Here is a 21,340-nt window from a genome sequence, read left to right on the forward strand (position 1 = left end):
CTACGGCGTAGACTGGTCAGCTGTCTTAATACTGACTCGACTTTCTGTTAGTCGCGGCCATGGCTGCCTTTCGCCCCGCGCCGTCAGCTGCTACTTATTACAGCAACGAATCAGATTCCATCCAAACGAAATATATTCCGCCATAACATTGTCAAATAGTTGAAAATGGAGCTGTCCGTATAGGGCGGGCCGTTGCCACCGCCGTTGCTTGGTCGCTGTCCAGTGACTCCAGCCAGTCTAGGCAGCTCCATGTATGCACGACACCACCTTAAAATTGGCTTGCGCGCCATTCGCTATCAACATGAGCTTCAGCTTGGTGCAAAGCGCCAACTCCGGCGCTGGTATCACTTTCGGCCGCATTGCTCAGGTGCCTTGCAAACTGGTTTCAGCTCACGTTTTCTGCAGAACCCATCTCCGCCACCACCACGGCAACACGGCCAAGACAACTGGTCATTCGGACGACGACCTGCCAGCGCCAATCGTTGCTACGCTGGGCGGCATTCGAGAGTCTCGATCTGAGCCGCACAGCCACTCGCATTGTTGCGTGCCAATGGGAAATAGATCAAGGCACAACATAATTTGAGCCTTCTCTGCAGCACCGCAACATTGCCACCCGGCCGAGGCGACTCCGGCTTGCCCCCATACACATTCACTTACCTGGTTAATCATGACTAGGGGGCTTGCTTGCATACGTAGCTCCCTCACCTCGCATCAGCCAGTCGGTCACAACACCACCCACAATGCTAGGGCGGGAGCTGCCAGCTGCCAATTTCGCAGTACATGTGTGCAGCTTCCTGGCTAGGCTTGGCTGCTTTGGAGTCAATACTCGATACTGTCGTATTTTGGGCTGTCATCTGCTCCCCCAGTTTCTCGAAACTGTGGGCGGGTGGTGTGAGTGTGTGTGTGACATGTGGACTGCTGACCATATATCCCGGCGTAAGTTCATGCACTTCATCGGAGCGTCATCGCCTGCCTTATTATCGCCAGATACCATGATTTGTGCACAACGCCACCAGAGCCAACGACCTGCTTGTCAGCACAATAAATGACTCTGGAAGTGGGAGTGCAGAATCCACTCGACCCAGGGTTCATCAGCTGCCGTGCGCGCCAGCTCTAGTTAGCGGACGATCAATTCTTCAATCCGCTACGAGCCGGGCTTCATATTAGCAACCCGGGTGTCGACCAGCGGCAATGACGCTTGCGGGCTTGCAAAGCTCATGTGCCTCAGATGCCACTTGCACGCTTTGCACCAATGACATCTGGCGTCGTCTTTTTTTTCACTTCTGACGATGCCTGGATATGAATCAAATACCGGCTGAGGCTTGGCGAGCCAGCGACCTTGTTCATCGGCGCATCTCCATGTGCACCCCTCCAAGGGATGTCACCGCGACCATGGAAATAACTATTTAGAGGCTGCAGCGCCTCATGAACTAACTAGCCAGATCCAAAAGAGTCTTGACTCTACTTTATATGATCCTCAGCCTTACGGTCCTGGCATGTACGGAGTCAAGCTAGTTCAGAATATAATAAGGGAGTCGGCTAATAAAGTAAGCTCTCCATCCCTCTTATTTTCCAAAACCTGAACACTTCTTTCAGCCTTCCAAGCCGAGATGGCAAAGAGCTTATAATAACGGAGGCTCACCATTTGAGAAGATTTAACAGCCTAGGACAATACAGTACACAAATTAGCCGTACAAAGATGACCTCACAGCACACCACTTGTCTGCTTGGTACGTCACATCATTCTACTAGTTACCAGTACTACTGCCTACACAATCCGCACGACTTGCCAGTGCGTCCCATCGATCGATGAGACTAACTTATTCATTGCTATAAACGCCAAACCTGAAGCCCAGCAGCAAACCCAGGATCATGTTTCCACAATAATGGACGTTCTAGACCAGCAACCATGGCCGATTAGCGGGCCCGGATACATATGCACGATATCCCACAACCAGGACGCAGAGGCACATCCTAGCAAGTCAAGAGAGCAAGACGACCAAGGGGGAAGAGCCGAAGCCACAGCTGCCTTGTGGTGGAAACGAGGCCAGCCTGGTATCCCGCTGAAGCCAGAAGGAGCAGGTGAGATGGTAACAGCCCGACGCCAACGATAATGCCTCCCATTGATTGGCAAGGCTCAATTCTCTGGCGATGGCTAGCGCGGTCTAGCTAGAAAAAATCGAGCATACTGGTCTGGTAGTAATTTCAATAGTGCCAACGTACGAGATGTCACATCAACGCCACATATTCCCATGGCATCGCAGGACACGCTCTCTTTGCGTTTCAAGATTGCTTCGGGAACGCAATCGAGCCTCCAAGAAGCTCATGCAACATCCGTTTCTCTAAATGAAGCCGTCAAAATTACCTCAAGTACCTGTGCGCAAACCTCTGAGGTGAAACCTGCACAAGCCATGCGTTACACAACATATTACAGAGCGTATCGCAGGGTGCTTGTACGAAACACGTTTTCTATCCAAGCTCCTTATTAATCATCGCGTTCCGGTTAGCGAGCTGTCAACCCACCAACAATGCAGCCGCTCGGTATCAGTACAGATACACTCGGTCAAGTGGTTGGTCATCCACGCTGGTTATGCTGCGATTGATGAAGCGGAGCAAGCGCTGGTTCAGGGCGACTTGCGCACAGCCAAGGAAAGGAACCAGCATTCCACTTATGTGCTTTTGCTCTTGTGATTGAGAGCACTGCCTCGTTCTCATGTAAGCCGTATCGCGAACAGGAATGGCTGCAGGAAACGATAACTACGTGGACCAGCTGTCATCGGAAGTCGTCTTCCGGTGCGTCGGATGTGCTGCGCGACTTGAAAAGGAAAAGGCTCACAGCGATCTGCCATGAATCCGTATTGGGGTCAGCATCAAAGCATTTTAGGCCTCTGCAAGAGGTACCGCAATGGCAGCACTGGCAGCATGTGCCACAGCCGGTGAGAGGCAGCATCTTGCATTCCCTCTGGCGACGCGGACCGAGGCGGGCGAGAGCCTTGTACTGGTAACTACAGAGTTGCTCTGCAAAGAATTGTGCAGATACCTTGGTCATGGTACGTCAGTTCAATGCCCAGGATGTCATGAAAATACGCCCCGCCTACCCGCCCAGCACGAATAACTAGTGTCAGAAGCGTGCCAGGTTTGTGCAGATCATTCATGCTTGAGCTTCGGGAACGCAACTGCCTGTCTTCCGAGCCCACGCTGCCGATGCTTGACATCCATCGACCCCGTCTCCGATAAATGAATAGCTTTGTGTTTGCTATTTCACAAACGCCTTATATCCAGAGCCTAAGCTGCCTGCAATCGGGAGGACTGCGGGACACATATACAGATTACTGTTATGTGTAAACATTCAAGTCGCCCAGCCATTCATTAACCTTGTTACAAGACGCCACAATGCGCTTCTAAACGGGGATTCGGCAAACATCCATGCAGGAGATGCGACCAGTGGCCTCTTCCCATCCTATGATCCTGGTATACACAAAAAGCCTTACTCGCATGTGAGTCTGTGTAACAGGCCCGGTCCGGTCGATCACCATGGAATGGACATGTTGCACGTCAACGAGCGGGTCCAGAGGTGCTTGGAGGTGCTTGGCGCGACAGCGCCTCCCGTCGTTCTTTTATGAAACGTCTACCGAGAAGGTGTGTTTACCATTGAAAGGGGAGAGCCTTTGTGTTTCGAGGTTGTGCAGTAGTATGTTGGCAATCCAATTCAGCAGGTAACGCGTCGGTTTCATGAAGCCATCACCAGCGATGGCGTAGCTTACGAAAGCGTAGTATCGAGAGCCGGTCGTGTTACCGAAAGAGGCAATGAGCTCTCAACATGAAAGTTTTTTGGACGAATCAGCACTTTGAAATTCATACGCAGCCTCTGGTGCTTGGACCTTTATTTCCTTTGTCTGGTGCAAATCTGTGTCACCAGTTTGGACAAGTTGACAAGGGAGAAAGTCATGTCGGCTCTGCTCCCTGCACAGCACTCAAGCCGGCCGGCAGTCCCGATATCGCTACCGGGGTGATGCGCCGAAAGTGGCAGATGTTACATTACCAACAAGACTTTGGTATCAAATATAACAACGGGTATTGTCGAAAAGCAAACACGGGTTAATACCGAGTTGCGGTGCGGGCGTCGCAACGATGACCTCTGCCGTTCTTCCCCTCCCCTATGCATGTCTCGGGCCTTCTCCCTTCCCCATGGGCAAGTTTTTTTGTGAAGCACAAAACGCATTGGAGCTTCTGGAACGACCTGGTGGAAGCTAGCAAGGGTGTGTGTGGACTGCTTTGCTGGCTTTGGTAACACAAAAGAGGAACAAGTGTGACAGAGTCGAGTGTGAACCTTGCTCCTACCTGGTCAAGGCAGCTTGAATCTGGCATAAATGTTGCACAAGCGTTAAAAGCCTACAAATCTTCTTTGAGTGTCGGTGTAAGAGGTGCTGGGGCTTGCGGAGCTCTGGAAATCAGACGATTGCTGCCAAGTTTGGAGGGTGCCAAGAAAGAAGGAAAGATTGAATGCGACGCTGCATATCGGGGAGTGGGGATAAATCAAATCAATCGGAGCGAAGCCATCAGGCGCCGGCCTGTCGATGACCCTTTGCTCGTCTCATGGAGTTACAGCGCGTACATACATACTAATAACTACCAGTCGGCACGCAATCAGTGCGAGGAGACGAAACAAAACAAAAATGCCGCCTCATTTCAAACCAGAAGAATACGTTACGACAGAATCTGATGTCAGACTGAAAAAGGAATAAAGACATATGGTATGTTGTGGTCTTAGCCTAACCGAGAGTCCCTGCACAACTAATGCTGTCTCATGCAACGCCCAACCTAATTGTGCCTTGGTCTTCTTGTCTCTCTCCTCCACGGACCACAAGCGACTAATACGACACAGGCGGGCGCTCCGTATTCATTTCGACGCCGAAATGTGTACATTTTCGGCAAAGACGTTGAATGGGCAGGGCTGAGGTAAGCCCGCCTTGGTCAAGGAAGACAATACTTGAATGGCATTCCGCCGGCGCCGCTTGCTTTCGCATTCCCATATTTGGTTGCTCTTTGCAGTGTATGTACGGAGTACGGAGTAGGATGTACACGGTACCGGCGAGCAACCTGGCGCGGCACTCCGGCAAGCTTCCCCGGCAGACCACCCTGTGGCATCGGTCAAATGCAAAGTACGAGTAGATCGGCAGAGGACGGAAGAGAGCAACAACATCATGGCAAGCTTGTGGAATATTGGGAATAGCCCGTCTTCTGTTATCAAATTGTGGTTGGGGTGCCAGGGAAATGGATTTTCTGGTCCGGTCCGAGAACAGGCAGGGTGGCGGAAGCTGGCCGCTGCCAGGGAAGAAAGAAACAGCCCCAATGACAGATACCGCCGGGCTAACTATAGTGCGGGATTCCGTTATGGGAGCGCCGTCCCATGTCGAGGGTCGAATGTTGAATGTCGTACTGAGACGTGGTGGTGACAGTGGCTTGAGTTGTGTGGACAGGACAAAATCCCAGGAATCTGGTTTACATTACGGACAGAGTGTCGGCGAAAGGGGAGGGGGCGGATTCATGGCACATCACAAAGACGCCAAAAATAAAACCAAAGACAAAGTGGCTGGCAGTGGTTGCAATCCATGCGACAGCCTAGACCCTTGGATCAGTCAGCCCAGTGTTGGCACTTTTTTTGTCCGTTGGCGGGCATGGGGGGCTACCAAAGAGCTTGCCGATGGATAGTGATGAATTGGCAAGACAGAAAGGTGATTGACTGGCGAGGAAGAGGGCGATGTACGTGTTTCTGTTTATGGAGTGCTCGTCTAGCTGTTTTGGTGACGATACTCCGTACAGTGTACTCGGTACAGAGTATTTATTTACGGGGGAAACTGTTGTGTGACGCTGCCTGACCGACGTGCCGCCCTGCCGCTACGCTATCTTTCTTGTCTTGGGAGGTTTGGACGTCTTGGGAAGTCTTGGGAGGTCTTGGGAGGAGGTCTTGGGAGAGCATGGTACCAAGTAAACCCAAAGCTTGGCACACAGCACGTCGCATGCCGTGTAACACACGTTTTCAAGGTGCTTATTATGACCAATGTTCATGTACCAAGATGGCAGCATCAATTACAAGGGAAAGGATGGTCTTGTTACAAATAAACAAGGACTGTTTAGCCACGGCAGGGGGGCGGCAAGGGAGGGGGCGGGCAAACAGAATGACAGGGGGTGCTTCTAGGCCATATTCGCTGGAAGAGTCCAGATAGCGGTAGCCGCATATGGCGATGTCGCTACCAATTACGGATCGTGAGAGACTGTTTTCTCCCTTGTCATGTAGGCCATGGTTCGTTTGGTAACTGTTTGGTAACTACTCATTGACGCCCGACGCGGATGCTAACCCTAAGTAAGTTGTAGCGGTCAGGAGACGGGAACGGAGCTGGGAGAGGACGAATAAGGAAAAAAGCAGAAACTTGAAATATGACATGGTGACACGACTTTGATCTGAGTCGCGAAGATTAGACATTGGAGGCGCGGCAAGGAAGTTGATTGGTGATGTGGCTCCGGTTCACGGGTTTTCGGAGGCCGGACGTTCCGCTACTTGTGAGCCTTTTATTTTCGTCCTTGTTCCTCCGTGTTTCCTCGGTACATGTGGTAACCATGATTCGTCTCTTTGTCATACAAAATAAAACCGGCGCGCGGCTTCACCGCCGAAAGGTTGGAGCTGTATTACACTACACGTACACGGCAGAGGCGGAGCATGGCGGGCATGTGCGGGCTCGGAAGTTTACCAGTGGAAGAAGAAGAAAAAAAGGACTTTGCAAAAGTTGCATGTCATGCATCGGCACATGAAAAGGAAAAAAAAAACAAAAAACAAGACGCCTTGATAGTGGCTGCCACGTAGTTATCGTTTCTTTACACGGAGTACGCAGGGAGGCGGCCCAGAGCAAAGAGCGGACGACGACGGTGCCTAACTCATGATGCCGTGCAGATTTCGGTCAAAGGTTTGCGAGCCAATTGCTCCTATGGATAGTTATTTGACATGCGGTGTACGGATTGCAGCCGGCAGTACAGAGTCTATACCGCGGCAGAAGGGGTTGGCCATTTTTGCCTTCTCTTGCGAACCCTGCTCGTTTTTTTTAGTATGCATTAGCACGTGAATGGCATCATCATCAATGATGGCTTTTCTGTTCCCAGCCCATGTACTCAATCGAGAACCCTGTGAGGCTTTTTTTTTTCATGACTAGGCGGCGCTGGCAAATTCCGTGTCAACAGTGTCGGTGAGGAAGAAGGGAGGGTCCCTATCGCGTAGTTGGTACTTGGGGCCTCTGCGGCGCGCGTGCGCCCTCGGGACGTGATAGCCACAAGCCAGACAGACAGACAACAAACAACACACAGAGAGAGAAGAAGCCGAGCCAGCCAGGGTTTCCGCGGACCAACGGGACGGGCCGTGTGTGGGAGGGGAGCGCCAGGGGGGGGCGGGCGAGTGGAGGGTGGTGGTGTGCGCAGCGCCGGGCAAAACGGGAACAAGATGGACAGAAAGCAGAAGAGGAAGAAGAAGAGGCGGCCCGGAGAAAAGGGAATGCGCGGATGTAGTTAGGTAGTTAATATGGAGGGGGAGTTGCGTGAGGCAAAAAGGTTGGAGGGAGGTTTGGTGGTGGTGGTGGTGGGACAAAGGCGGCGGCGGTGGTGCTCTAGGGTAGGTAGATATGGGATGATGTGCAGACGCCAAAAAAGAGCAACGTCAATGCTGCAGAAGAGAAACATTGTATGATGGGCGTCTATATCAATGAGTCGGTGGTGGGTGGCGGGCAGGGGCGACAATCGTAGACAAAGGGGTCTGGATATTGTTTGCGTGTTTGTATGTGTCTTCGCCCAACGTGGTGAAGTTGTCCTTGACGATGCACTATAAGGCATGGCAAACAGGAGCATTCAAACACGTAAACGCCTCTATAGAAGACAATCAACGAGATGTTACGTTTTACTATGGTATATGAAAAACTTGTATTGGAATTGCTCCTGACTAGTGGCGGGCAGATCTGCGTTGGGCGGTAAATAGGTGATGAAATATGACCAAGGAAAGAAACCAACAGCCGCACTGAACAAGATTGGCTGTACCCAGGTAGTGAAGAAGTTGTGGCCTGTTTCTGAATTGGTAGCTGGACGAACCTGTTTTTTTCTTTTGCCGCACAATTCTTGCTGCAACCTATCCTCTCCCTATGATTGCTAACACTCGCCAGACTGAGACAAACCAAAGACTTTCAACACGCACAAATTTCGAACCAAGGCATGCTATGAATTCTCTCGAGAAAGAGACGAGCCGCGTTTTCTTATTAGTTGATGGAAAATTAAACCACCAGTTCGTGTAAGATGGCGATAACACACACTGTGCCAAAATAAGGCGGGGAGAAGCTATTCCCTTCATCACCAGCGGGCGCTTAACTACTTGAAAAGGAACCCAAAAAAAAAAGACTCCACACAACACCCCCATCATCGCCTCTTCTAAAAAATCCTCCGCCGCGCGCCAACAACACCCCCCTTCACCGGCCACCGCAAAAAGAACGCCGCCCTTTGTTCCCATCAGCCAAGGGGGAAAACTTCCTACCAAAAATCCATCAAGACGCCCATCGACGCGCACAGGAGTGCTGGGTTCAAAAAAGGAGAAGCTAAAAATAAACAAAGTCGTCCCCCCCCCCACTCTACAAAAGAACGGCCGAGCCTCGAATTCCGCAACGAAAAACCGCCCAACCGAGGAAAACAACAAGCATACACAAGTGCTTGCGAAGTTGTGTTTGCAAAAAAGCCTGATTGGGGGGCGCCGGGAGCCAAGTAAGCCTGATTGGGGGGCGCCGGGAGCCAGGCCCTTTTTTCTTGCCAGCGAAAAGCCGATCTTCGGGGGGGAAAAGCCAACCGCTTTTTGCTCTTTTCTCTGCTCTTCTCGCCAACACGAACCGGGAGAGAGGGGACATATTCCAGAAATAACCGACGCCAGTAACCCCCCCGTTTTTGGCTCGTGCTACATGGAATAAACCGCCCACACACATACACACAACGCCAACCATGTCGCAAAGACCCTCCACGCCGGTCAAGGTGCCCTCCTCCGCCGCCGACTACACACCGGCCACGCTCGACCCGGATCTACGCTCGCAGATCAACACGATTCTCCTCCGCGACGGCCACGTCCCCAAGTCCGTCCCTCCCCCTTCCCCCCTCTCTCCCTTCCCCTTCCCACTAACCAACCCCCCTCCCCCTTCCCGCAGGATACAAGAACGACTCCTCCACGCCCTCAACGCCGACGCCTCCAACTGGCCGACCATGGTGCAGAACCACGCGCTGCACCTGCTCCGGTCCGGCGAGGTGCTGACCTTTCCCGCGCTGCTGCGGCGCGTGCTCGACGACATCCACGAGGCGACCAACAAGGCAGCAGCAGCGGCGACGACGACGACGAATGGCAGCAGCAGCAGCAAGGCCGCGGCGGCGGCGACAAACGGGACCGACGGCACCACGCTGCTCGCGCTGGCCGTGCCGCAGGCCGTCGTGGACGAGACGATGCGCGTCACAAAGGAGTGCCTGGAGACTGTGTGCGAGATTGAGGACTAGGAGGGCCGCCACACGGTCCGATGGCGGACCAGCTGTCCCCCGGAACAGGTACATCCCCCAGCATTACGTTGGGAAGAATACGACGACGACACCGACGACGACGACGACGACGACGACGACGACGATGACCATGACAATGGAAATAGGGCACATTGTCTGGACTATAATGGTACATATCCCGCAGGGGAGGAGAACGGCGCCGAGAGCAAGGATCGAGGCGCTGCACTACATGGACAGGGAAATCACTCGGCCGTTAAAGGGCGGCCCTTGTAAAACTTCGACTTGTATCAATAACCATGGCCAGCTGTCTTCGCTGACAATAGCTGCCTCATAACATAACCTGAGCCTGTCTGTCGTCTGAATCCGACACTCACCAAGCTCACCACCACCACCAAACACATCAATACTACATCATCACAAATCACACTGCAATACCAATAATACAACTTCATGTCATAATAAATCAATTGCGTCATCTATGAAAGCTGAATAAATCTGCCGAGAGTCATGCCTCATCGCATCCGTCGCACCAGGCCGTCTGGCTGACGAATGCAACAGAGACTCTTAATATTTGCAAAGACTCAAGTCCTCTGCAAGCCTCTAATGCTTCACAAACTCCCAGCCAGTAACCACCGAAAACCATCCTCGTCACTCTTCCTCGGCTCAAGTCAATTTGATGCCCATACATCACTTGTTGCGTAGAATACAGTCACAAAGCTCCAAATTATCCCGGCCTTGGCACTTTAATCATACAGACCGTCGTCGTTGCCGGCGTCGCCAAATGAATCGCCTCCAGCTGCCTGGCCTGCTTCGCCCTCGGGGAACTTGAAGAAGGCACCGGGACCGGCATTCTTCATTTGCTGGGCAAAGGCCTCGTAGCGGCGGATTTCAACGTCACTGACGGATCTGCGGGCCGACTGCATAGCCTCCTCAAAATGGGCTTTGGTCAGGAGAGGAACAGGGTCTTCGAAATCGTCGTCGTCACCCATGTCCACGTCGCCAGCAGCCTCCCGCTCCTTGACGCGGGCAATATCGGCATCAATCGACTCCTTGATGGCAATCTTGGCCGCACGCTGGGCGATGAAGCTGATATCGGCACCGGAGAAGCCGTGAGTCTTGGTGGCGATGAACTCCAGATCCACGTCGGGGGCAACGGGGGATTTGCGGAGCTGAGCCCGGATAATGCTCAGACGGCCAAGCTGATCAGGGAGAGGAACGTAGATGAGCGAGTCGAGACGGCCGGGACGGCACAGAGCGGGGTCAAGCTGCTCAGGTCTGTTGGTAGCGCCAATGACGAAGACGTTCTTCTTCGAAGTCATACCGTCCATTTCAGTCAGGAGCTGGTTGACAACACGGTCAGAGGCACCGCCAGCATCGCCGACAGAGCCGCCACGAGCCTTGGCAATGGAATCCAGCTCGTCGAGGAAGACAATGCAAGGAGCAGCGGCACGAGCCTTGTCGAAGATGTCACGGATGTTGCTCTCCGATTCACCGAACCACATACTGAGGAGTTCAGGCCCCTTGACGGAAATGAAGTTTGCGGCGCACTCATTGGCGACAGCCTTGGCCAACATGGTTTTACCGGTACCAGGGGGACCGTAGAACAAAACACCTCGGGATGGCGAGAGACCAAACTTGAGGAACTTCTCGGGGTGGTCGACAGGGTACTGGACCTGCTCGCGCAGATCCTGCTTGACAAGCTCGAGGCCACCAATGTCTTCCCAGCGGACATTGGGAACCTCGACAACAGCAACCTCGCGAAGAGCAGAGGGGTTGGAGACACCAAGGGCGAAGCGGAAGTTTTCCATGGTAACACCAAGAGAGTCGAGGACTTCGGCGTCGATGGTGTCCTCGTCAAGGTCAATGAGATCCATCTTCTCACGGATCTGCTGCATGGCAGCCTCCGAGCAGAGGGCAGCCACATCGGAACCGACGTAACCGTGCGTCTCAGAAGCAATCTGCTCCAGGTCGACATCGTCACTGAGCTTCATGTTCTTGGTGTGGATCTGAATAATCTCGAGACGGCCGGTAGGGTCGGGGACGCCAATATCGACCTCACGATCAAAACGGCCGAAACGACGCAGAGCAGGGTCGATGGAGTTGGGACGGTTGGTGGCGGCCATGACAACAACATTGGAGCGGGCCTTCATACCGTCCATGAGGGTAAGGAGCTGGGAAACGACACGGCGTTCGACCTCACCATTGGTCTTGTCACGCTTGGGGGCGATAGAGTCAATTTCATCAATGAAGATAATGGCGGGCGAGTTCTTCTCGGCCTCCTCGAAAGCCTTGCGCAAGTTCGACTCGGATTCACCAGCCATCTTGGACATGATTTCGGGACCATTGATGAGGAAGAAGAAAGCACCGGTCTCGTTGGCGACGGCACGAGCCATCAGCGTCTTACCGGTACCGGGAGGACCGTAGAGCAAGACACCACGGGGAGGCTTGATACCAATAGACTTGAAAAGCTGGGGGTGGCGCAGGGGAAGCTCGACCATTTCACGGATCTGAGCCATCTGTTTGCGGCAGCCACCAATATCGTCATAGCCAACCTCGTTGAGATTGTTTTCCTCCTCATCGCGCTCGATCGGGTCACCCTCGCAGTGAATGACTGTATCTTGGGCAACGATGCCGTACTCGGGAGGGTCGACCTCGACGACCTTGAACTCGACTTGTCGCATACCACCACGGACAAGGAAGAGGTCGCCTTGGCGAACAGGGCGGTAGGCTTCGCGGAAGTAGGGGGCGAGGTAGACATCAAAGAGCGAGCCAGTGATGCCCTCGACAGTGTCGGAGATGGGGAGAACAGCAATTCGCTTGGCCTGGTATGTATTAGTACCATGTTTGTTGAGCAACGTGCACTAGTAAACATACATATTTGATGTCGGGGCAGGGCTGGATGGTAATCATGTCGCCGTGCTTGACGCGGAGGTTGTGGCGAACAACACGGTTGATGCGAGCACTGCCGTCATCGAGCTCCTCATCGGCGAGGACAATCAGGACCGTGTCCTTTCTCTTCTTGCCACGAACGAGGACTGTGTCACCGCGGAAAAGCTGCAGCGTTTCCATAGTGCTCTCGGAAAGCGCGATGATGCTGTTGTCGTCATTGACGGCATCGGTAACCCTGAGAGGCTAAGTTAGCGAGGCGTGAACTCGGAAGCTGGCGGCAAGCGGAGCAACGCACATGAGCTGGTTGGGCTTCTTCTTCTTCTTCAGAATGGCGGTTGCGACTTCATCTTCCTGGATCGAGGGTCAGTTGAGTTCGAAATGGCATGGCAGTGATGCGGCCCAGCGATGCTGCTTACGTTCTTGATCTCGGCGCCAGAGACGTCGCTAGGGAAACTGTTAGCCGGGCTTTCGGGCGAGCTGCGCTGGCGGGCAGCAAGAGGGCCAAAATGATGCAACTCACGTCAGATTGACCTTTTTCTTGTGATCTTCCGGTTGGCGAGTCATTGTGCCGAGTCTGTGAGCTGGGTGAAGATGCGAAGGGTGGAAATGGGTTCAAGGTGGCGGAACGGAGTCAGCTCGGCGAGCAACAAACGCAGGGCTGAACGACTGGTATTCAGAAGCGGCCTTCTCGCAGAGCAATGCGACGAGAGAAAATGACCAAGACGGAGGATGAACAAGGGGACAAGGTTCCTTGGATTAAGAGAAAAGGGAAGGGTATTGGTAAAGTTGGGGGGAGATGATGAGAGGTCCAAGAGGCGAGACGTGCCGGAGAGGTAAGAAGAGGAGCCTGTTTCGAAGGTGAGGTAATGCCACAGTGGTGCTTTGGCTTTTGGCAACTCGCAACGGAGCGGTACAAGGTACTTGCCGAGAAGAAAGCCCACTTGCCGTTGGCAGGCGGGCGCTCAGATGAACCAATCAGAGGCTGCAAAGCCCTGAGGCGGAGCGGAAGATTGATGGTCCAGGTACTTGCATGCCCGCTAATTTTAGGCGGTGATGCGCTGTGGCGACGCCTGTGTTTGCTATCTTTCGGCGCGGAAACGAGTGAAAACAACACTGTGAGTGCTGGCTGACCAGTGGAACGTTCTGCCACATTCTACCACCAGGCAGCTCCAGGCCACGCAATGGCGCGGCCAAGTGTAGGTCACTTTGCTTTGTCATCACGCTGCTTGACAGTGACCAAGTTCAACCAGACAGCAATTGCCCAACAGTTCGCCGAAAAGCTATTGATAAGTCCGCCACTGACGCCACTGGAAGTTGAGGAGCTAGTTTGCCCATTCAATTGTCACCGCCCCCGGGACGCTTATTCCTTTCTGCGCGGCCCTGCAGCCTGCTTGCACCCCATGCGCTGCACTTCCTCCCAGTAACGTGCTGATAACGAGGCCATACTCGCAACTCATGACCATGTGTTTTGTACGAGATTCTGTCCCGGCCGTGTCTATTTAAGGGAATGCGTATTTTACATGCCCATTGACGTGACTCGCCCTTTCAGTCTCCATCCCCACGCCGTGCAGCCCGACATCGGCTTGAGGTGTGGTGGCCATTCACACGTAATTCCAAATGGGAGTGTCGGACCAATACCCTCATTGTAACGATGTCGCTTTGCACTGACATTGCTTCATATTGACCACATGCTCGTGGACATCAAGTCTGCTGTTCCGGCTTGCCACTACACATGTACATGTCGGCGCTGTCATAGCCAACTAGAACTGTTGTGAAGACTTGCATTCACTATGCATGGTCCCCAGGTGCAGGCATACAAAATGGCGATTTGACCCCTTTCAGACGATACTTGCCAAGATAACCGAAGGTTGCAAGCTTTAGGAAAAACCACAGCATTACGTGCCGAACGTCACTACGCACACTTCATTAACAGGGTTAGGTAACTAGTAATAATCTCTTATCTGCCTTAATGAATTATCTCTTACTTATTACTGTTCGTACTTTTATCGTTTTCCCTCTTCCTTTGTAGCCTTTTCAATAGAGCACGTAACTACTGTCTGGCAAGTGCGGTCAAGCCTATAAGATCGACAACCCCGGATGTCTTCCGGCGCAGACTCCTCGGCTGGTGCCGACGCCACCCAGATGACACGACACGACCCTTCATATTGGGACGGTGCACACACACAAAAAAGGCTAATCGTTGTCACCCGCCTATTCCACAAGCGAATGACAAAAAAAAAGAGCACTTGCGTCATGATGGTGATAGAGATCATTCTAGTGGGCCGCGTTAACCTCGCAAAGGCAAAGCCTGGCCATCCATCTAGTCCAATTCGGCCAAAGTGCATCACCAAAATCAGGGAAAGATGACAAGCCGCTTCCCCTTCTCTGACCTCAGTCACGAGGGGCGAGCCATCGACTAGAGAGCCAGGAATCGGAAACCCGTCGTATTGACAACAGCTGGAAGGAAGGTTTGCCGAGTATAGGCTGACCGGACGGTTCATTCCTATATAAATCCCAACTTTTTGTCTTCTTCCGCACTGGGTGTCTGAATAGCATCGCTCTTCTTCTTGCCACCTCGCCAGCTTTGCTCGTGCCGTGTGCTCGCGCCGTTGGAAACCCTCTTTCATACATCGTTCAGCAAGAACTCTCCTGCCATCCTTTAGTTAACCTCTTCGCGAATCTTTAGTTCCCCTCTGGTCCGCAAAACTTCGAAAGGAGTTGCTCTTCCCAGACTGTTTGCTTGCCAGTCCGCCCGTGTAATTCCCACCCGCCATGCAAATCATCCAGCCCGAGTACCCGCGCCAACTGGTGTCGGCGATTCCCAACAAGATCAGAAACCACTTTGTCGCCGCCATTGGCGAATTCGTCGGCACCTTTCTCTTCCTGTTCTTTGCATTTTCGGCGACCCAGGTTGCCAACACCGCGCTCAAGGGCAAGAACGCTGCGCAGCAACAGAGCCAAGCGGCCGATTCGCAGCACGCCATTGCTGACATTCCCGACACGCCGACACTCTTGTACATTGCGCTCGCCTTTGGCTTCAGTCTTGCTGTCAATGCCTGGGTCTTTTTCCGTATCAGTGGAGGTGAGGAATAGCATCCACACAGGCTTCTTCTGGCCAACCGCACGGTCACAGGACTCATACTCATGCGGCTCTGACAGGTCTCTTCAACCCCGCCGTGACTCTCGGCCTCGTTCTCATCGGTGGTCTCAGACCTGTGCGTGCGGTCCTCATATTCCTCGCCCAGATCCTCGGCGCCACTTCCGCGTCTGCTGTTGTCGACGCGCTGTTCCCCGGTGAGCTGCAGATTGCCACGGCCCTTGGCGGGGGGACCAGCGTTGCGCAAGGCGTCTGGATCGAGGCCTTTCTGACCGCTGAGCTCGTCTTCACCATCATAATGCTCGCCGCCGAGAAGCACAAGGGCACGTTCCTGGCTCCGATTGGTATCGGCCTGTCACTCTTTATTGCTGAAATGACGGGCGTGTACTTTACAGGCGGCTCTCTCAACCCCGCGCGCAGTGTAGGACCTTGCATTGTTCTGCACAGCTTCCCGAGCTACCACTGGATTTATTGGGTCGGACCTGGCATCGGCAGCGTCGTTGCTGCCGGTTTCTACCACCTGATCAACATTCTCGAGTACGAAACGGCGAACTCGGGGCAAGACTTCAACGAAAAGGAAATGGATCGCTTCGTATTTGACGAGGAGGCTGCTCATACCGGCGCTCATATTGTGCGACCCGATGCTACCGACGTTCTTGACCCCATCGTTTCTCCGGTCGCTTCCCCTGCCGCCTCTGGTGATGTGCATCGTGGGCCATGTCCAGGCGGCCTCGCTTCGCCCGCTGCCCCCAGCCTTATTCCCAATGGCTCCCTCAAGAAGGATTGAATAGTTTGAGCTTTGCAGCCTTTGGAAAAATGGTCCGTAAGCGTTCCAGCAAGAGCAGACCAACTCCGAAAATGATGGTAGGCCAGGAGGCCAATACTGTACTCACGCCACCCAGCGTGAAATATGGCGGCTTGACGAAACGTAACCACAATGACAATCAGAGCCGACGCGAGTAGCCGGTTACTCGGTATGATCAAAACAAAAGGACGCATTGGCGATCCACATGTTGTAAAATAGGAATGAGTAATGTAGTATTGAGCGGGAGCAACGGTTGGCGCGCTCATAATTCGGAATGTGTGCAAGTTGTCCAATTCCAACGGAACCCAATGCTGTTCATTCTTCGCATAGCTGTCGCTTTTGCAATGGTCATGATAACTCCCCATTTCTGCGCCCGCCCGCCCAACTCACTCCTCGTTTTCGAACGCGTCATTGAGATAGCGCACAAAGAGCGTACGGAGGCGATCCGCCGCCATGCTGCCGACGGCTTCCAAGCCGACGCCGCCGCGGTTGAGGCCCATGAACGCGCGCCGATGCCGCTGCAGGCCGGGCAGGGTCAGCTTCTTCAGCGCGGGCAGGTCGACGACCAAGTCGTCCTGCGCGGCATCGTTGAGCGGGATCCTGACCTCGCCGCCCGCCTCGTCCCCCGCCGCCTGCTGCTGCTCCAGGATGCGCCGGACAATGTACTGCGTCTCGCGGTCGAGGATGTAGAGGTAGTCGCCGGCGGCGTCGCGCCCGCACGGCGGCTCCGTCGACTGGTTCGGGCGGACCACCTTGCGGCCGTCGCCGGCGATGGCGTCCCAGAGCGCGGCAAACGTGCGCGTCGCCTGTGCCTCGTCGTCCTCCCAGATGAGCGTGAAGAGCGGGCTGTCCCACCGCGTCATGGGGTTGGGCTCCTCGTAGCGGAACACGAGGTTGTCCCAGTTGCCCTGCTCGTACGGCTCCTCCGGGCTGCCGTCTGGTGCCGCGGCCGCGCGCCGATCCAGACGGGCCTGGTTGACCTGCCTGGCGCGGTCCGGCGTGCAGCCGATTTGCAGGACGCAGCTGGGCGTGCGCACGGCCTTGGCCTCGCAGTGCAGCTGGTACCGCCAGCCCTTGATGTAGTTGAGACCGTCGAGGATGACAATGTCCCGGTCGGACAGCACGCGCTTGACGGCGCCGTAGAGGCTGGCGCGCGCGTCCTTTTCCGAGGCGTTGGCGGAGCGTGTGTGCGCGGGCACGGCCGCGAGGTCGTAGACGGTGCGGGGAATGGATAGGCTGTCGTCGGATACGAGGTGCAGGCGGTGCTTCGAGTCGGCGGTGCGTCCTGCGAGGTAGTCGTATAGCTGCTTCGCCCGCGTGGACTTGCCCGAGGTCGGGAAGCCGGTCACGATGATGAGCTATTGCGACGCGGGTTAGCTGGACGAACAGGTTGATGGAGAGCTTGCGGAGGCAACATACAGGCATCCGGGGCAAATGTGCAATTAGAGAAATGCAGAATGACCAAATCGAAAGCTCCAAATCACAGCCAGGCCCCGATTTATCGAACTTGTAGAGGATCAAGCGAGGAGTGAGTTTCTTGGGGTAGTAGCAACTTTTGATCTGCCCCACCATCGCCAAGTTGCATGATGTGGCGTTGCCCAGTAGCTGCACATCAAAACCTTGCTCATATCTGAATCCATGCCAAGTCTGGCATCTTGATTAAAAAGGGGTATTATATTTTGCATATTATCGTTTACATCTCGACCAGATTTTAGCCTGCTTTGTAGTCTCGGTTGCTGTCTGACGAATGCAACTCGCCAAAAGAATAAGGGTATCTACATCCACCAACACGACAGCGTTAAATTACATAATATTTCCAATTCCACCCGAGAGCACCATCTCATGGAGCTCAACCCATTTCTCGTCATGGGTAATCTGTGAACCCTGCCGAAGGTCCATCCCGACTCGTCATATAGCCAAAGCGAGCCGGCTCCTGAAGAATGAGAGGCGGCATATCTTTATTATTGTCAATCTTGTCGAATTGATCAAAGTCTCTATCCCAGACGTCTTTTCCGTTTCGTATGGCGTCTGCAATCTTGGCCTTGTCTCTATATTCTTCGTCATTCATCCAGCCGTGAGAGAAGCTGGCAATCTTGTTGAGAAATTGCTCTATTGTGGCAAAGCAACTGCTGCAATGCCATCCGGCATTATTTAGGACGCCCTTTTCCTGGTCGCGGAACCAGGGAAGGCCGCCGTCACCGTTACGCAGGTTGGTCGGCTTGATGGTGCGCCACCCTTGGTAGAATGTCGCCTGCGGGTGCTGCCATTCAGGGCCTCTATGCAGGAACTGAAACGAATAGTAATAAAATTTGGAGGCGAGCGTGAGGCGTCGTGGGAAGTTACATGTGCGGAGTACGACCAGCGACTCGGGCCGGGGAATCTCATCAACGTCGGCAACAACGATGACATCTCCCTTGATGGGCGCCTGTGGCCCTGTCAAGCCGTACATGGCCTGCTCAAACATGGCGTCTCGCTGCAAATCCTCGTAGTCCCAGGCGCGCTTCGGCTGGAAGGATTTCAGAAAGGTCAACTCATGGTAAATCATCTTATCATGGTAGCGGCGGAACCTATCCCAGTTCTCGGAAATGACGAGCGGCTTCGTGTCGCCCTGAAACGTCTTTGGCGACTCGACAATGATAAAGTAGTCGACGTAGTCGTACAGCGCGTGGAGGCGGATCTCGAGAAAGTCGAGCTCGGTGTTCACCATGATGAGGTCGTATATTTTGCGCTCGCTAGAGGCGCGCTGGGGCGCGTAGACGGAGTAGCCATGGGCAGCGCAGTACTCGTGGGCTTCGCGCGACGCATAGTGCTGCGCGTGCTTCTTCTGGCGATCCGATGTGGTGGCTGTCAAAAAGGCGAGCGGCGGCAGCGCGACGCCCGCAATCTCGTGCAGGCCGCTGGTGGTGTAGGCGGCGGGACGGAGAAAAGTCCACCAGACCAACGAGCAGCAGGCGGCGAGGAAGATGTATCTCGATGGCGATTTAGGAGCCATGATTGCTCATAATCGAAAGAGGACGATGATGTGAGCGACCGGACAGCACATTGCATTGCCACATGTACGGTGCTCTGATCCTTCGTGTTCAGCGTTCAGCGTGCCCTGCGCGGGCGTCACGTGCGTCATACAGCCTTGTGCTGACGTAGACAGTCATCATGACATCCTGGCTTTCGACTTGATACGTTTCATGTACCCGGTAAAGTGATTTGTTATGCGAGTTATCCTTGCAGAAGCGAATTTGTCAACGGGCCATGTTGGTTTCCGTTTCCACCATGATGCCAAGCCATTCAACGCCAGCCAGCGTTGAGCAGTAGCCGCCCAGTGACTGCGCTGGCCCGTTGCCTGCCTAGAGTGCGCGGCTTTGTTCGCTCGCCCTTGCCGGATCTCTTCGACATGACGCCGCCGCTATTCAGACAAGCTCCGTACCATGCTGCCAGTGCCGTCGTTGCTAAGTTAGCGTACCGCGACCGTTGGATTGGGACGAAAATAATCTTCGGCAGGGCTGAAGCTTGGCGACGCCGCGTCAAGCCCTACCAGTGGATGCGCAAATCCGCAGCCAAGCCCCTGAGCCTCATCCCGGGATTCCAAGCGATGCGAGACACGTCCAACGTTTACGGAAGGCAGTCAATGCGAATCTCAATTAACGTTATTCGTGTTAATCTAGGAAATGATTGAAAATCTAGCGCTCAGGATGTTGTTGGATACCCAAGTCGCCTAGTCACCAATTGCCACCGCTGCTCTGTTAATGGTCATGTCGATAACCCAAATAATTGCCAACAAAACAAAAACCCCTGAATATCCCATCACCAGGCTTCCCACACTGTAATACGCAGCCCCTGCCCCCCAGCTTCCGCATCACGCCTCTCTCAGGAAGACCTCGAGCTTCCGACCGCCGACTGTATTGCTGTTCCCTTGTTGCCTAGTCTGCGCCATACTCGTCCGGCCCAGTATCCTGCAAACTGCCTCCTGGAGAGGCGGGGTGGCCTGCGGAGTCTACACTCCTCACTTTCGGTCGTCTAGAGAAGGCTGAGCCGGCGCAGGATGCTCCGGATTTGCCAAGACCGGAGCACGCTGGACACTCTGCGGCGAGGCTGGTACGGCGGCGGCGGCGTATTGGGCTGAGGGAGCAAACGGCGCAATGCTTCTGGTTTCATACATTGTTCATAAATGACAGTCACGACCAACTTCGGTTTCTGAGATGGCCGCAGCAACGCTTGCAGCCGTTCCCAACGCCCTCCTTCGTCGAGTCCACACTGCAGCACCACCATCATCCAATCGTAGTCGCTTGTTGTCTCCTCTTGCTCAATTTTCTTCGTATAATCGTCGATTTCGGTCTGCAGATCCTTGGAAAACTTGCCCCTCTCTGCTTTTATGTCTGTACGCTTAGTACTATTCGGGTCAACCGGATCCCGGCACCTCTCAATCGCCCCCCTATGCCGCCTTTTGTTTTTGATAACGGTGATGCGCTCGAACGTTTTTTCTTCAGAATCTGTTTCAAACTTGACGATGCGGTGCTTGGTTTTCCTGCCGTTCGTCGAACTGTCCTGGGCGTCGGTGTCGAGCTCCGCTCGATCTCTTTCGCCGAAACGTTCGGACGACAGCGGCGGCTCGGAAGGGACAAGGAACATGCTTGCATGTTCCTTCGGCACCTCCCCTGTGAGTTGTTGGTGCCGTTGCTGTGATATGGCCCCCCCGGGGTCCTCCGTGTCGTTTTGAGGCATAATGGCGTGTCTGGTGGGTAGGGCTGGCGAGACAGGTTGTGTTGTAGATGTCAGATGGTTACTATCGCGGGAGGGTATGCGGCTGCGGAGGGATATGATATGGGTATCTCAAGACGGAGGCGATCAACAATGGATGATGATGGCTTGCATGAATATTGAAGAAGGGAGAGAGAGACTTTTAAAAAAAAGGAAGAGATGCGATTCTAGGTGAGCCTTAATGAAAGCCTGACCAAGACCAGGTTCCAACGCGTGAGACGTATAGGCAGCAGCACAAC

The 21,340-nt window shown here is 54.0% G+C and overlaps 7 protein-coding genes across 7 annotated transcripts; 2 read left to right on the forward strand and 5 right to left on the reverse strand.

The window, feature by feature from the left end:
* Positions 1 to 3,335: 3,335 nt before the first annotated feature.
* On the reverse strand, positions 3,336 to 7,725 carry CCM_00969 (uncharacterized protein; the record flags this gene model as incomplete). Its single annotated transcript, XM_006666127.1, has 11 exons — positions 3,336 to 3,401; positions 3,492 to 3,577; positions 3,650 to 3,812; positions 4,397 to 4,593; positions 4,991 to 5,439; positions 5,903 to 6,048; positions 6,095 to 6,251; positions 6,330 to 6,360; positions 6,934 to 6,981; positions 7,042 to 7,177; positions 7,702 to 7,725. The coding sequence occupies 11 exons, from the start codon at positions 7,723 to 7,725 to the stop codon at positions 3,336 to 3,338; spliced, it is 1,503 nt and encodes a 500-aa protein (XP_006666190.1).
* Positions 7,726 to 9,018: 1,293 nt separating this feature from the next.
* Positions 9,019 to 9,558, forward strand: CCM_00970 (uncharacterized protein; the record flags this gene model as incomplete). Its single annotated transcript, XM_006666128.1, has 1 exon — positions 9,019 to 9,558. One exon carries the CDS (start codon positions 9,019 to 9,021, stop codon positions 9,556 to 9,558), a length of 540 nt encoding a protein of 179 aa, XP_006666191.1.
* Positions 9,559 to 10,301: 743 nt separating this feature from the next.
* On the reverse strand, positions 10,302 to 13,011 carry CCM_00971 (cell division control protein Cdc48; the record flags this gene model as incomplete). Its single annotated transcript, XM_006666129.1, has 5 exons — positions 10,302 to 12,380; positions 12,433 to 12,682; positions 12,743 to 12,798; positions 12,864 to 12,891; positions 12,968 to 13,011. 5 exons carry the CDS (start codon positions 13,009 to 13,011, stop codon positions 10,302 to 10,304), a joined length of 2,457 nt encoding a protein of 818 aa, XP_006666192.1.
* Positions 13,012 to 15,219: 2,208 nt separating this feature from the next.
* Positions 15,220 to 16,331, forward strand: CCM_00972 (aquaporin; the record flags this gene model as incomplete). The annotated part of the gene is made up of 2 exons (XM_006666130.1): positions 15,220 to 15,529; positions 15,607 to 16,331. The coding sequence occupies 2 exons, from the start codon at positions 15,220 to 15,222 to the stop codon at positions 16,329 to 16,331; spliced, it is 1,035 nt and encodes a 344-aa protein (XP_006666193.1).
* Positions 16,332 to 16,735: 404 nt separating this feature from the next.
* On the reverse strand, positions 16,736 to 17,774 carry CCM_00973 (RNA polymerase II elongator complex subunit; the record flags this gene model as incomplete). The annotated part of the gene is made up of 2 exons (XM_006666131.1): positions 16,736 to 17,707; positions 17,769 to 17,774. 2 exons carry the CDS (start codon positions 17,772 to 17,774, stop codon positions 16,736 to 16,738), a joined length of 978 nt encoding a protein of 325 aa, XP_006666194.1.
* Positions 17,775 to 18,213: 439 nt separating this feature from the next.
* On the reverse strand, positions 18,214 to 19,341 carry CCM_00974 (glycosyl transferase family 17 protein; the record flags this gene model as incomplete). Its single annotated transcript, XM_006666132.1, has 1 exon — positions 18,214 to 19,341. The coding sequence occupies one exon, from the start codon at positions 19,339 to 19,341 to the stop codon at positions 18,214 to 18,216; it is 1,128 nt and encodes a 375-aa protein (XP_006666195.1).
* An 858-nt stretch (positions 19,342 to 20,199) lies between these two features.
* CCM_00975 (uncharacterized protein) lies at positions 20,200 to 21,065 on the reverse strand (the record flags this gene model as incomplete). The annotated part of the gene is made up of 3 exons (XM_006666133.1): positions 20,200 to 20,296; positions 20,351 to 20,462; positions 20,501 to 21,065. The coding sequence occupies 3 exons, from the start codon at positions 21,063 to 21,065 to the stop codon at positions 20,200 to 20,202; spliced, it is 774 nt and encodes a 257-aa protein (XP_006666196.1).
* Between the last annotated feature and the right edge of the window lie 275 nt (positions 21,066 to 21,340).

Source organism: Cordyceps militaris (assembly GCF_000225605.1).
Source record: "Cordyceps militaris CM01 unplaced genomic scaffold CCM_S00001, whole genome shotgun sequence".
In the NCBI taxonomy this organism is placed as follows: domain Eukaryota; kingdom Fungi; phylum Ascomycota; class Sordariomycetes; order Hypocreales; family Cordycipitaceae; genus Cordyceps; species Cordyceps militaris.